Source organism: Triturus cristatus, chromosome 6 (genome assembly GCF_964204655.1).
Source record: "Triturus cristatus chromosome 6, aTriCri1.1, whole genome shotgun sequence".
In the NCBI taxonomy this organism is placed as follows: domain Eukaryota; kingdom Metazoa; phylum Chordata; class Amphibia; order Caudata; family Salamandridae; genus Triturus; species Triturus cristatus.
In genome coordinates, this window is record NC_140589.1 from 156,932,868 (window position 1) to 156,946,468 (window position 13,601).

General features: G+C 44.9%; 1 protein-coding gene across 1 annotated transcript in view; it reads right to left on the reverse strand.

The window, feature by feature from the left end:
• Positions 1-12,368: 12,368 nt before the first annotated feature.
• The window catches only part of PARP1 (poly(ADP-ribose) polymerase 1), a 331,612-nt gene continuing 330,379 nt past the window's right edge, over positions 12,369-13,601 (reverse strand). Inside the window, exon 23 of the mRNA XM_085610418.1 lies at positions 12,369-12,887. Within this exon, the coding sequence (XP_085466544.1) occupies positions 12,806-12,887 (82 nt within the window). The 3' untranslated portion in view covers positions 12,369-12,805. The remainder of the gene's footprint in view (positions 12,888-13,601) is intronic.

The following is a 13,601-nucleotide window of genomic DNA, read 5'->3' on the forward strand; positions in this document are numbered from 1 at the left end:
CCGATTTTGAGGGTCTTTGTTGTTTTAACTTGTCTGATCATACACAATCTATTCGCGCTCACATTGACAGGCTACATGACTTGACGGAGGAAGTTAGAAAACACATTGACCAGGGCTGGTTTGACTGGCTCTTTAATTGGTTACCTGACTTGTATCTGTTACGTCGAATATTAGGAGGTATTCTAATTACCATTGCTGTTTTGATTTCTATTTGTTGCTTTATTCAGTGTATTCCTTCACTACTTCAATTTTGCACATTTGGTACTAGACATAGATCAGTTAGCTTTGTTTCATATTATTCTTCCACAGATGTTAGTTCTGTTTAATGAATGTATAATAGACTGAAGTCAAGGGTGAAATGTACTGCTCGATTTTCCCGGCCCTATTGTGTTGATGGGTGATTAGGGTGACTTCAGTCTCTTTACCATTCAAGCCTAAGGGTTAGAGTAGTGAATGAAGTCTATTTACTAGGAACTTCGACATGATCCTGTGTTCTTCCCCATAGATTAGGGCTTGCACACATATCCTAGGGGATAGATTCGTTAGTATTAGGGATAACCTGCCCTGTAGTGAGGGTATTTTATGGAGCCGTGCTGAATTCAGGCCTGGTAGGCCTCAAACGGGAGAGACTCCATCTTTCTTTCTGCTCCGGCAGCTTGAGATGCTTCTAGGTTAAAGGGGATGTTTTAGTTATGAGGTGTTATTCGCTTGGAGAGAACCGGTTCAGACCGGCCCTTATCGAAGGATTGTATTTTTCTTCATGCCGAAGACGCTACATCAGGCCGGCCGGCTGGGAAAGTGTCCTTGGCACGGGGAGGTACAAGAATTTGGTGGGCGGCAGGTTACGGGCCGGAATTTTCCATGAGGAAATGCACCTCTATATTAGTAAAAGTCTGAGGCAGTTACGAGGCACTTACTTCAGTCCGTAGGCGGCATCTAGCCGTTAGCAGTAAAGCTACTACTTATTCCAGGGAAGACAGATGACAAACTTGAAGGCGGAGAAAAACCGAGAGACAGATACTCTTCTAGCAGAATTGCCAGAGAGGAGAGAGTAGCCGATGAGGAAGAGGTCCCAGTGACTCGGAGAAGGGAGCTACGGAGGTGTGATCTCCAGACGAGCCGAGGCACAGACGAGAAGGGAACCTAGATGACCATTGAGTGCAGGCTACACACGACTAAGGTGATGTCGACCCCTTTCTTATTAGAGTGTACAACCTAATCTTTCACTTTTCTTTGCAGGTTATGTGTTACACAGTAATGTTGTGTGATTGCGTATATAATAAATAATAAAGTATCCAGTTTGTAGTGAATCAACATGTGCTGCGTGTTCTTGTACAAGAGGGTAGCCTATTCTTCTAGTCAGCTGTGACTTGACATGAACAGATGTTAACCCTGATCAGGTAAGTGGTAGCTGAATAAGGGAGAGAGGAACCCCTCGAACCAGAGAACAGGTTGTGCTCAAACTGGCAGTTCTTGTGTGATCTGGTAAATAGTAAAACTGATTCCCCTGCTGTATGTTATGGTAATCATAGGATGAACTTGTGCTGAGGCTGCCGTCTGGGTAGGAAGTCCTGGGTCCGTCTGGGACCGCGAGACTGAGGCTGCCGTCTGGGTAGGAAGTCCTGGGTCCGTCTGGGACCGCGAGGCTGAGGCTGCCGTCTGGGTAGGAAGTCCTGGGTCCGTCTGGGACCGCGAGACTGAGGCTGCCGTCTGGGTAGGAAGTCCTGGGTCCGTCTGGGACCGCAAGGCTGAGGCTGCCGTCTGGGTAGGAAGTCCTGGGTCCGTCTGGGACCGCGAGGCTGAGGCTGCCGTCTGGGTAGGAAGTCCTGGGTCCGTCTGGGACCGTGAGGCTGAGGCTGCCGCCTGGGTAGGAAGTCCTGGGTCCGTCTGGGACCGCGAGGCTGAGGCTGCCGTCTGGGTAGGAAGTCCTGGGTCCGTCTGGGACCGCGAGGCTGAGGCTGCCGTCTGGGTAGGAAGTCCTGGGTCCGTCTGGGACCGCGAGGCTGAGGCTGCCGTCTGGGTAGGAAGTCCTGGGTCCGTCTGGGACCGCGAGGCTGAGGCTGCCGTCTGGGTAGGAAGTCCTGGGTCCGTCTGGGATCGCGAGGCCGCCACTTATATTATAAGAGGTCTAGATATATATATATATATATATATATATATATATAGATATATATATATATATTAGGAATTCCCTGTCCTTAGGTGGTATATATATATATATCGGTGGTTACTTGTTGTGAATAGGCCCTAGGGAGAGGGTAACGTTCTGGCTGGGTTAGAGAGGCTCTGATGAGCGGGTTCTATCTGATCCGAAAACCCAAGCAGAACACATGCCAACCACTGCTGTAAGAGATGCATTTGGAGTCTTGCATAAGGGACGATGAAAATGCAAGAGGCCATCATCCCGATTAACTGCATGAACACTCGCGCTGGTAGTGAGTGTTGAGGTTGACATTTTTGTATTAGAGCTTGTATGGCACTTATCCTGACTGGATTGGGGCATGCTAGGGCTTTTGAAGTGTCTATTGTAGCCCCTAGATATTGTTGTATGTTGGAGGGTTAGAGGTGGGATTTGGTGAGGTTTACCGTGAATCCCAAGTGGTGAAGCAGTTGGATTATTTTGTGTGTTTGGTGCACACAACTGCTGTGTGACTTGGCTTTTATAAGCCAGTCGTCTAGATAAGGGAAAACATGAATTTGCTGTCTTCTTAAGTGGGCTGCAACTACTATGAGACACTTGGTGAAGACTCTGGGTACTGTAGTCACCCCGAATGGGAGGACCTTGAACTGGTAGTGTTGACCATCTACCACAAACCTGAGATACTTCCTGTGAGCGGGGTGAATGGGAAATGAAAGTAGGTGTCCTTTAAATCTAGGGTGGAGAGAAAGTCGCCCTGTTGAAGTAGTGAAAGCATCTGTTGAAGAGTGACCATGTGGAAGTGGTCTGACTGAATGTAGAGGTTTAGTAGTCTGAGGTCCAATATGGGCCTGAGAGAGCCATCCTTTTTTAGGATTAGAAAATAGAGGGAGTAAACCCCTGTGCCTTGTTGGGGTAGGGGAACTGTTTCTATTGCATGTTTTTGTAATAGACAGCAAACTTATTGTTTCAGAAGTGTTTGATGTTCCGTGGACATTGGACGTTGTCTGGGAGGAATGTTTGGGTTGGTAGAGGTGAGTTCCAGGCAGTTACCATACTGGATAATTTGTCTTACCCACTTGTCTGTTGTGATTGAATTCCAGACAGGTTGTGGAAGGAAGTCACTGTTTGGTGGTAGGGGAAGTGCAGGTAGTTTCCCCTCTGCGTTTTCCTCTATTGTTATTTCCTCTGTATCTTCTCCGAAAATATCCTCTGGATGAGGAGGATTGATTGGGGCTTTTAAAAGACGAGGCTGTGTTTTCTGATGCAGCCGTCTTTGAGCCACCCCTATAAAAGGAGCGACGAAAAGAACCTCAGTTAGAGGGTAGTTGTAATGCCTCCATGGCTTTAGCAGTCTCTTGTCTTTCTTCTTTTTTTTCCAATGAAGAATCAATTGTGTGGCCAAAAAGGTGTTCTTGATCAAATGGCTGACAAAGAAGTGCTGACTATACCTCTTGTTTGAAGCCTGAGATGCGGAGCCAAGCATGTCATCTTAGCAAAATGCTGGTCTTAATGGCACGCGAGGCTGTATCAGCTGCGTCAAGGGCACATTTGATGGAAGTGTTTGTTATAAGTTTACCCTCTTGAATGAGGTTGTGAGCTTTAGCTTTCCATTGGTCTGGTAAGTGTTGCATTAGGTTTTCTAGCTCGTCATAGTGAGCTCTATCATACCGCGACAGGAGAGCTTGTGCATTGGCAATGCGCCAATGATTGGCCGCTTGCGATGCAATTATTTTGCCTGATGCATCTATAAGTTTTGATTCTTTGTCAGGTGGAGGGGCGTCACCGAGATTTTGCCATTTTTCGTGCATTTAAAACAACAAGCGAATCTAAAGGTACCTGACCCCTGATGTAAATTGGGGCTGTAGGAGCGGCTTTATATTTTTTGTCCACCCGTGGCGTAAGTATTCTAGCCCTAACAGGGTCTTTGAATACCTCATTGGCATGTTTTATCATCTCCTTAAGCATGGATAGTGTGTTTTTGTTTTTTTTGTGATGGAGTGAAAGTTTCCACTAAAAAATCCTCTTCCAAGGGGTCAGGGTGGAATTCTTCCCCACGGTATTGAGCAGCTCTATTAATGAGTTGTGCGAAACGGATATCATCGGATGGTGATGGTCTGGAGGGATATAGTTCGGGGTCATTAGTATGATCAGAGTCTATATTATCATCATCATCCCAGGGGTCTTGGTGCTGTGGAATGTTGTCCTGATCACCATCTCCATCCCCTTCCCCATCCCAATCTCCACCCTTCTTCGGCGCTGGGTTGGAATTCAGATTCTTCTCCTAAGATATCCGGCACCAGACCAGTGCCGCGTCTCATTTCGTGCCGTCGAGCCCAACGGTCACAAATTGTTTTCTTTGATCGAAATGATTGACAGGCCTCGCAGCTGGTTTCTTCGTGCACCAGGGAGAGGCAGAGGTTACAAACTTCGTGCAAGTCAGTGTGTGGGAACTTAGCACCACATCTGGGGCATTTTTTAAATGGAGTCTGTAGGAAAGTGGGTTTCTGTTGCAGTAACCACCCCCTTTTTTGCCTGATAGCTGATGCACTTTTCCTTGTTGTGCCCTGGGCTCCTGCAAATCAGGTGTCCAGGGCCTGTGTTCCTTCCCTATAAACTGCCTAACAGCCAAAACCCAATTTGACAAACCCTGGCCACATGTCAGCCCCTGGTAAATGGTACCCTAGGTACCCAGGGCCTTGTGACCAGGGAAGGCCTCTAAGGGCTGCATCACTCATTGTGCCACCCTTAGAGGACCTGTACCCTAACACACACACACACAAACACACACACTGCTCTTGCAGGCTGAGTGTCTGGGTACAAGACAAAACAAAGAGTCGACATGGCACACATCCATGTGTGCCATGCAAACCACCTACACTGCCCTGACATACATCAGCCACCCCTCTAGCTGGGTGCCCTATGCCAGTGGTGTGGGCAAAGGAGCATGAGCCCTGTGCCCCTACAGTACCCAGGTCCATTCCTGGGCACTGTAAGTACAGTGCTGCCATTTAAGAGTACATGGTGCTGAGAGCTCGTCAAATACGAACTCCACAGCACCATAATGGCAACACTAAAGGCTGAGAAGTTTGGTATCAAACTTCTCAGCACATTAAACCCGCACTGATGCCAGTGTGGGATTTAATGTACCAAGCACCCCAGAGGGCATCTTAGAGATGCCCCCTGAAACCTAACCTACAATCCACATCTGGTCTGGGAGGCTGCCTAGGCTGCCACACAGCAGACATGTTTCTGGACCCCTGGGTAGGAGAGCCCTTGCTCTCCTGGGCCTGCAACAATGCACATCCTGGGCGAGGTGCTAAATCTCCTCCCCCGGGATGGGCAGGGGGAAGCTTCAAAGGCATGCCGCCTCTGTGAGCTTCCCCAGGCCACTGGCAACCCCCACTCTGGTGGGAAGCCTGGCCGGAAACCCCAAATAAAGACAGGGGATATGCCAGCCTGCCAACCCCACCCCTCAGGTAGGGGAGGCGAGGTGAAGCACATCTCCAGGCGCTCGCCATCTTGAAGATAGGAGGCCCTACCCAATCAGGACTAGGCTACTGTCCCCTCCCAAAGGAGAGAGGCGCAGAATAGGGGGTGTACCCATCCCAGGACAGGGATACATTGGTCCCTGCCCTTCACCTACCTATAACACCACGAAATCTAGTATTTAGGGGCACCCTGAACCTTCCTTCCCCAGATTCCGAAATACAAAGAAGAGCAAGAAGAAAGAAGACCTGCCCTGCAGCTGCTAAGAAGAGGAGAACACCAACTGCTTTGGCCCCAGCCCTACCGGCGTGTCGACCCTCGAACCTGCTCCTGCTCCAACCCGGCATCTCTTGTGGCCAGCAACCTCACAAACCCCGGAGGACCTGGCTACCTTTTGGCTCTAAGCCCCTGGGACTCCCAAGAGTAGAGGCTCTACTCAAAACCTACCTCTAATCCCTGGCAGCAGCCCGGAACCGCGAACCCAGCACACTCTGCACCAGCCAAGCCTGGCCAGTGCCGGAGTGGACAAAGACCACGAGGACGACCCCACGGCGACTGTGACCCCGAGTCCGGCACCCAAGGACCTCCCTCGACACTCCTGAAGGAGCCTGCAGCCTCAGAACAAGGTGCCCCCCCAACCGCGATCAACAGAGGGTAAGATTTCCCGACACCAAAAGGCACCCCTGCACGCGGCGCCCCGCGGCCCCCTGTGCCCAATCCCGGGGTACCTACCTATCCTCCAACTAACCTCTCGAAGTGGTGGTGGCACCTGAAGAATCTTCGTCCCCGTGCTTGCAGCCTTTTTCCAAACCGGAGATTTCCCATTGAAATCAATTGAGCGCCCGAAGGCTCAAAAGCACCCTGCACCCAGCCGCCCGAGTGGCCCTGGCAGTGTAACCTCTACACCCATCTACTTCCCCATTTGGCCTGAGCAAGTGACCAGGAGCCCAGCTCCCACAGCCGTGTGGCCTGGTAGTCAGCAGCCACCAACCAAGGCCCCCCTGCCTCCCATAGGATAACATTGGGCCTAACTCTCTCTGCACCCGGCTACCCCTGTGCCGCTGAGGGTGTAACAACTGTACCTACCTGACCCTGGGAGACCCCTGAGTCTATGCCCAGAACCTTAACTCTGCCAGCCGAGTACTTACCTTAAAGCCGATAACTCAATTTTCTCCATAGGGTAACATTGACTGGTTTTTCCTGAAATTTCTTCTAAGTGTGGACTTTTCAAAACCTAAAATATTCACCAAAAATCAGCCGAGTAACGAAAACGAAAATACTCACCTGCTATTAGGTGAGCTCCCAGTGCTGGATCTTGGTGCCCAGCACTGACTAATAAATATTCACAACATTACTTACCAGTAACCCAATTTTCTTCCATAGGAAACCATTGACTGTTTTTCTGTGAAGTATCGATTTCTGAAAACTTTAAATATTCTTTAAAAATCGTATAAATTATGAAAACGTAATTACTTACCTGTTTTGGATAAAGGTCCCAGTACTGAGTCTAGGCACCCAGTACTGGATTACAAAAGTAAAGAGAACATACTATACCTGCAACTTTAATTTTCTTCCATAGGGAATCATTGACTGTTTTCTATGAAATATTTTTTTAAGTGTCAACTTTTAAAATAGCAAAATATTGTCTAAAAATCATAACAGCAACTAAGTCGACTTTTATCACTTGATTCCAACTACTGACCCAGGACTGAATCTAGGATCCAGTCCTGGAATTCCAAAAGTAATCCTAAAAGTAATCTGTTGCAAATAACTTCCATTGAACTCAATGCATGATTGTTTTTAAAAATTGTGTTGCCTATTGCAACCACTTGTAACTTTCTACAAAAGTCAATTGCATATTGCAAAAGTATTTATGTAAAGCATCTCATTCTGAGAAAGTATATTTTAATACCTATTGTTGGTTCTAAAATAAAACAAGCATATATTTCTTTTATATAAACCATTGGCCTAGAGTTCAGTTATTGAGTGTGTGAGACCATTTGCTGACTGTGTGTGTGCAACAAATGCTTTACACTGTCCTCTGATACTGCCTTACTGCTCGACCAAGCTACCGGCCCGCATCAAAGCATCGATAAAAGTACTGGGATTTTTACAATACGCGCCGAAAGGCAAAACACGATCGAAAACAATACCGTCAAGTGGTAAGGATTGTGAGTCAAAAAGGTTTGAAGACGGTCCCGAACGGGAGTGTCGTAATACACATCTGAACCTAATGGCGGAAAAAAACAATCTGGAGATGGAGTCGATGCCCCAGCGCACTATCGTCCTAAGGAGGAGTCACCTACCTCGTGACTACAAAAACGTCTACCAAGACTAAAACAAAGTGCAAAAATCCGATCCCAACACCAGATGGCGATCTATGCACAAGTATACGATCTACAGCTCATATGCCTCGAAAAACGAAGAAAACACCAACAGGGCCAGACGGCCATGTGAGAGACCTGGTGAAACTCCGAGCCTACTCTGCACACATCCAAACCAGACGATGGAAAAAAAACTATCTAACTTGGAGTCAATGTCCATGGGTAATGCACACCAAGAGGAGTCACACTGCATCTTATTACTCGAGAAAACTCTTCAAAGTAAAGCAACTTGCAAACTTCGAAGCCCAACACTAGATTGCAGGAGTATGCTTAGCAAGTGTATCTACAGGCATAATATATATATATACATACATATATAGATATAGATATATTTATAAAAATATATACGCACACATCTATCTATATCTATCTCTGTTATAGATTTCTATATCTATAGCTCTACGAAAATCCGGATCCGCTCCTGTTGGAGGAGTGGGCTGCACACATAGCCTCATCATGCAAAGGGAGTCTGGAAATCCTGGTAAAGTTCGCGTGGAGCGACAGGACAAAGACCCTAGCGGAAATCGAGAAGGCGGAGGAAGAGATCGCCAAAGATACAGACAAAAACAAACAGGATGAAATGAGGGACAAAATGAAGAAACGATTACAACAATATGAATTAAAAATCCGGCATAGAAAACAAGAAAAATTCGAACGCGACGAGAGAGACTACCTTATGGGGAGAGTACTAACGTTCGCTAAGAAGTTTGATGGACCCCGGAAAGAGATGTCTAAGAGCAAGCAGACACCAATACCAACACCAGAAAGAATTGAGACATCAGAATCAGATGTGACCGAAAATGAGCAGTCCGGAGATGAGACAGCGGGCCCTTCTGGTGAACCAACTAAAACTCCTTTTCACCAAGAGTTCAACTTGATACGACAGTCATGGTTGAGGGGGGGGGGGGAAAAGCAAGCCCCCAGAAGTGGACGGAGGCAGACCAGAAGGAGCGGCTGGAAGAGGAAGAGGAAGGGGCAAAACAACCCGGAACAAGAGAGGCGCAAGATGGTAAATAAAGAGGACAACCTTACCATCATCAATTTGACTTCTAAACAACTAACAAAGACAGAGGAATCAGTATTGAAATTGGGGCTATCCTTCTGTCCACAAACGAAGTTTGAATTTACACAAACGAGGATTGATTTATTCAAATTTACTAGAAAACTCAAGCTACACAAATTCTTTAAGATCAAACCAACGAATAAAGAAGCCAGATTAATCAAAGGAAATGTGAAAGAGACAGATTTACTAACGGTGGATGATCTCACTACATTGGAACTGTTAGAAGAACTACGACAAGGACAGGAATTGACCACAGAAGAAAATGAATTGACAACAACACAAAGAGCCAGGACCCTGGGGTTCGATCAGGAGGCACCATGCAGCAACTTTAAACCGGTTTCACAATTTTTACCTCAAATGCCTCAAGATGCGATTGATGTTTTTTCTGAATCGGTGATTAAGGATCTCGTGCAACTGCGAGAGAAAGAAAATTACAGAACTATAAAACGCAACCTGACTAAAGCCCAAGAAAAAACTCTGAGAGAACTACAAAGCGATCAGACAGTAGTCTATAAACCCTCTGACAAAGGGGGCAACATTGTCCTGATACCGAGGGAACAATGTGTGAGGGAAGCCCTACGTCAACTGACTGACACACACAATTATGAACTGACAACCAAGAAGAGATATGAGGAGAGTATCAATGAGTACCATCAAATGATTAAGAAATGGCAGGATAAATCGATGTTAACTATGGAAGAGTTTTTGTTTCTAAGAGCCATCAATCCTATAATTCCAACGTACTACTATTTGCCCAAGGTCCACAAGGACAGAGTGAATCCACCCGGCAGACCCATAGTCTCATCATTGGGCAGTCTAACTGAAAAGATGTCTGTATTTGTGGACCATTTTCTATTTCAGTTTGTCCTACAATTGTCCTCTTATATAAGAGACACTAAAGATTTCATTTCATGCATTGAAAAAGTTAGATGGGAGTCATCATTTGTCCTTATAACACTGGACATCACAGGACTATACACATGCATAGACCATAAACAGGGACTGGAGGCGGTGGAATATTTCCTGAACAAAAGGGCGATCAAATTACTTGAACATAGCAAGATGCTTATTGAGCTTATACGGTTTTGCCTATACAATAACATTTTTCTTTTCCAAGGTGACCTCTACAGGCAGGTGTCGGGGACCGCGATGGGTACCTGCTTCGCCCCCAGCTACGCGAACTTGTTCGTGGGCTGGTGGGAGGAGCAGGTGGTCAGGTCCCCCACCAATGCCGCATGGACAGCCAAGATAGTGACCTGGCATAGGTACATTGACGACCTCTTTATAGTCTGGAGAGGGTCTGCCAATAGTGCCAAAGACTACATAGCCCACTTGAACAACAACAACCTTAATCTTCACTTCACAGGCGAGATTAGTTCGGTGGCAGTGAACTATCTCGACCTGGAAGTGAGGATTCAAGAGAATAAGATCACTACGGCTCTATATAGAAAGCCGACTGCAGGTAATAGCACTTTACACGCAACTAGTGGCCACCCAGAAAAATTGAAGAGAAGCATCCCATATGGGGAACTATTGCGTCTGAAACGCAACTGCTCAAGGGATTGCGACTTCATAAATGCAGCCAGAGAGAGCATGGATAGATTCGCTGCTAGAGGCTATGATTTAAAGTTACTAGATAACACCCTAGAAAAGGTTAATAAGATACCAAGAGGAAAACTGTTGGAGGCTAACACAAAGGAAGAAAAGAAAGATGAGGGCAAATTCCGCATAATTACGACCTTTTCTGAGGATGCAGATTCCTTAAGACGCATTTTCAGAAAAAACTGGCACATTTTGAAAACTGACCAGATTATTGGGAAGGATATTCCACCCGTCCCATTAATGACTTTTAGAAAGGCGAGATCACTAAAAGACAAATTGGTCCATAGCCATCTGGAAAACCCCACAGTGAAACAAGGGGCATTTGGGGAACTAAGGGGATTTTTCCCGTGTGGGAAATGCAAAGCCTGTGCATTCAGCAAAAGAACCCTTAATTACGAAATTAAGGGTATGAAAGAGAGACAAACCATCAAAAAATTTATCACGTGCCAAACCACGCATGTAGTCTACTGTCTGACATGTCCCTGCAAGCTTAAATACATCGGGAGCACGATACACAGTGTCAAAATCAGAATTCTGGAGCACATGCGTGCTATCACAAACAGGGACATGAGCTACCCAGTTGCCAGACACTTTGCCATAAAACACCAAAGCAACAGGAACCTACTTCAATTTTTTGGGCTTGATCATGTGCCCCTTCACACCAGAGGAGGGGACAGGGTACTCAAATTGAGGAGATTAGAGTCAAGATTTATCATCGATCTACAAACAAAAAGCCCGAAAGGTTTAAACAGTAATGAAGAATTAACGGTACACCTGGGGGTATAGGTGACAAAATTATGATAAAATAGATGAATCTGTATACACCTCTTAATGAAAAATACTCACATTATGCGGGCTAGCCGATACACGGCAAGATTTATTAAAGTAAGGAGGGAAAGGGTGGTTCTATGGAGCCACTAATGCCGATCCACGGCGAGATCTTAATTTCGTTTGGAATTAACTTACGAGTAAGCACACTTCATAAAGAATGAATTTTGACGACAATTTTGTTGTAAATATTGTAAATATTGTATATAACTTTATTTGACAAACCAGTGTGAACACAATATGTGTATATTGAAAGATGGCGCCCACAGTAACTCGGTGGGAAATATTCCTTCGTTGCTTTTTACTGCCCGTAATGGATAATGTGATGCATTTTTTGTATATAAAATGGCGCCGCGCTGTATCTGTCATATAACACACTGACGAAGGGAAGACCCGAAACGCGTTTGTGAAGCGCTAAATAAAAACTGGTAACCAACCTAACCCGTGAGTGCTGCTATCTTCTTCCCGGACGGGAGTGAGGAAAACCTTGGAGCGAGATATTTTACACGGGACACCACCGTGTGAGCAGCACCCGCCAGCGAGTGATCCGTTTTCGAAAGGTGCATGGGAGCAAGCACATACATATATAGATATAGATATATTTATAAAAATATATACGCACACATCTATCTATATCTATCTCTGTTATAGATTTCTATATCTATAGCTCTATATCTATAGATACATCTATACATCTACATTTCTATATCTATATATGTGTCAAAAGTATTCTCTACTGGAATTTTTCTGAGATGAACAATAAAAGACAATCAACAGGTTTCAAACAAAATTTTCTATAGTGTGCATGATAAACCACGGTAATAAAAGTGACATCAAACGAATACAACCGTTAAAAAATTAACAATTACTGTAAGAAATTAGCTTTTATTTTCTGCTTCAAAATAAATGTTTAACATTCAAAACGAAAGTAATGTGGAAGAACATTTTAACGAAATTTAGGCTGTCAGCCATTTTGTGTAAACATCCTCAAGCTTCTATCTTATTTTGCTAAAACAGTTCACATATTTTTTTGGTCTACTGTCAGTTCTAAGCAACACAGCTGGCAGTCCACATCTGGAATTCCAAACAAACTTGAAAGAATAATGTTCTGGGTTCAGTCCAGTGCATCGATGTGGATATTTCTTGCATATAAAATGTGTCTAAAGTGATATTGGAAGTCGCCATGTTGCGTGACTTAGGTTTCCATTAGATTCTTAAATGGACAGTCGATGTCAGTATACTGCAGGCATTTTTTTGCAGAGCATCTACCTAATAGCTCAATAGCAGGTCATGGAGTCCAGTTCACCAGAGCGAAGTCTTATAGTTGAAATCAACTTTCAGGAGGTACTTGAGGTTCACCTGAGCCACATCATACACAATGTATCTAGAGAAGCAGTAGTTAAGGAGTGTTCACAAATATAGAGATGGTGGTTGACAATAGTACCCTTTATTTACTGAAAAACAGTACATTCACACTTCAAGAACACAGCATCAATCTTTCTACAGATATCATATTTTCTATGTAATAACTCGGACTGTGGCAATTAATGACTTAAAATTCACATATTAAACTAAATCTGCATCCATGTAGAGAGCGGAGAGGCTAAAAAAACCTCAGTTTTTCCCTGTGTGCTGTAAAATACAAGTTACTTGCAACTGTAGTTTGGAAGCTAGGTACTCTAGATTGACATGTTGTGCATTATTCTATGTAATGGTTGGGTTTGGAAAACATTTTGAGAGAACACCAACCTTAGCCCAAAATGCCCCATGTATGTGGCCACAGCCTTCAAGTTGGTAATATTTCAAGTAGGCCAACCGCAGCAATGTAGACCATAACATACTTTGAGTGGTATACTTTTTTTTCTTTCAGTAATGGCTCTTGAGAATGGACATGCTCTATATCAACCTCAACATTTAGTCAGCTTTAAAGTAGTGTTAAGATTCATGAATGTGATTTTTTTGTGCTAATTACCTGTTAACTGTAACTATACTAAAATAAATAAAAATATAAGAAAACACTGACACTATGTTAGCATTTGTATACAGATGGAATACGGTAGAGATGTCAAGCCATACTTTGCAGAGAAAGATCGGATAC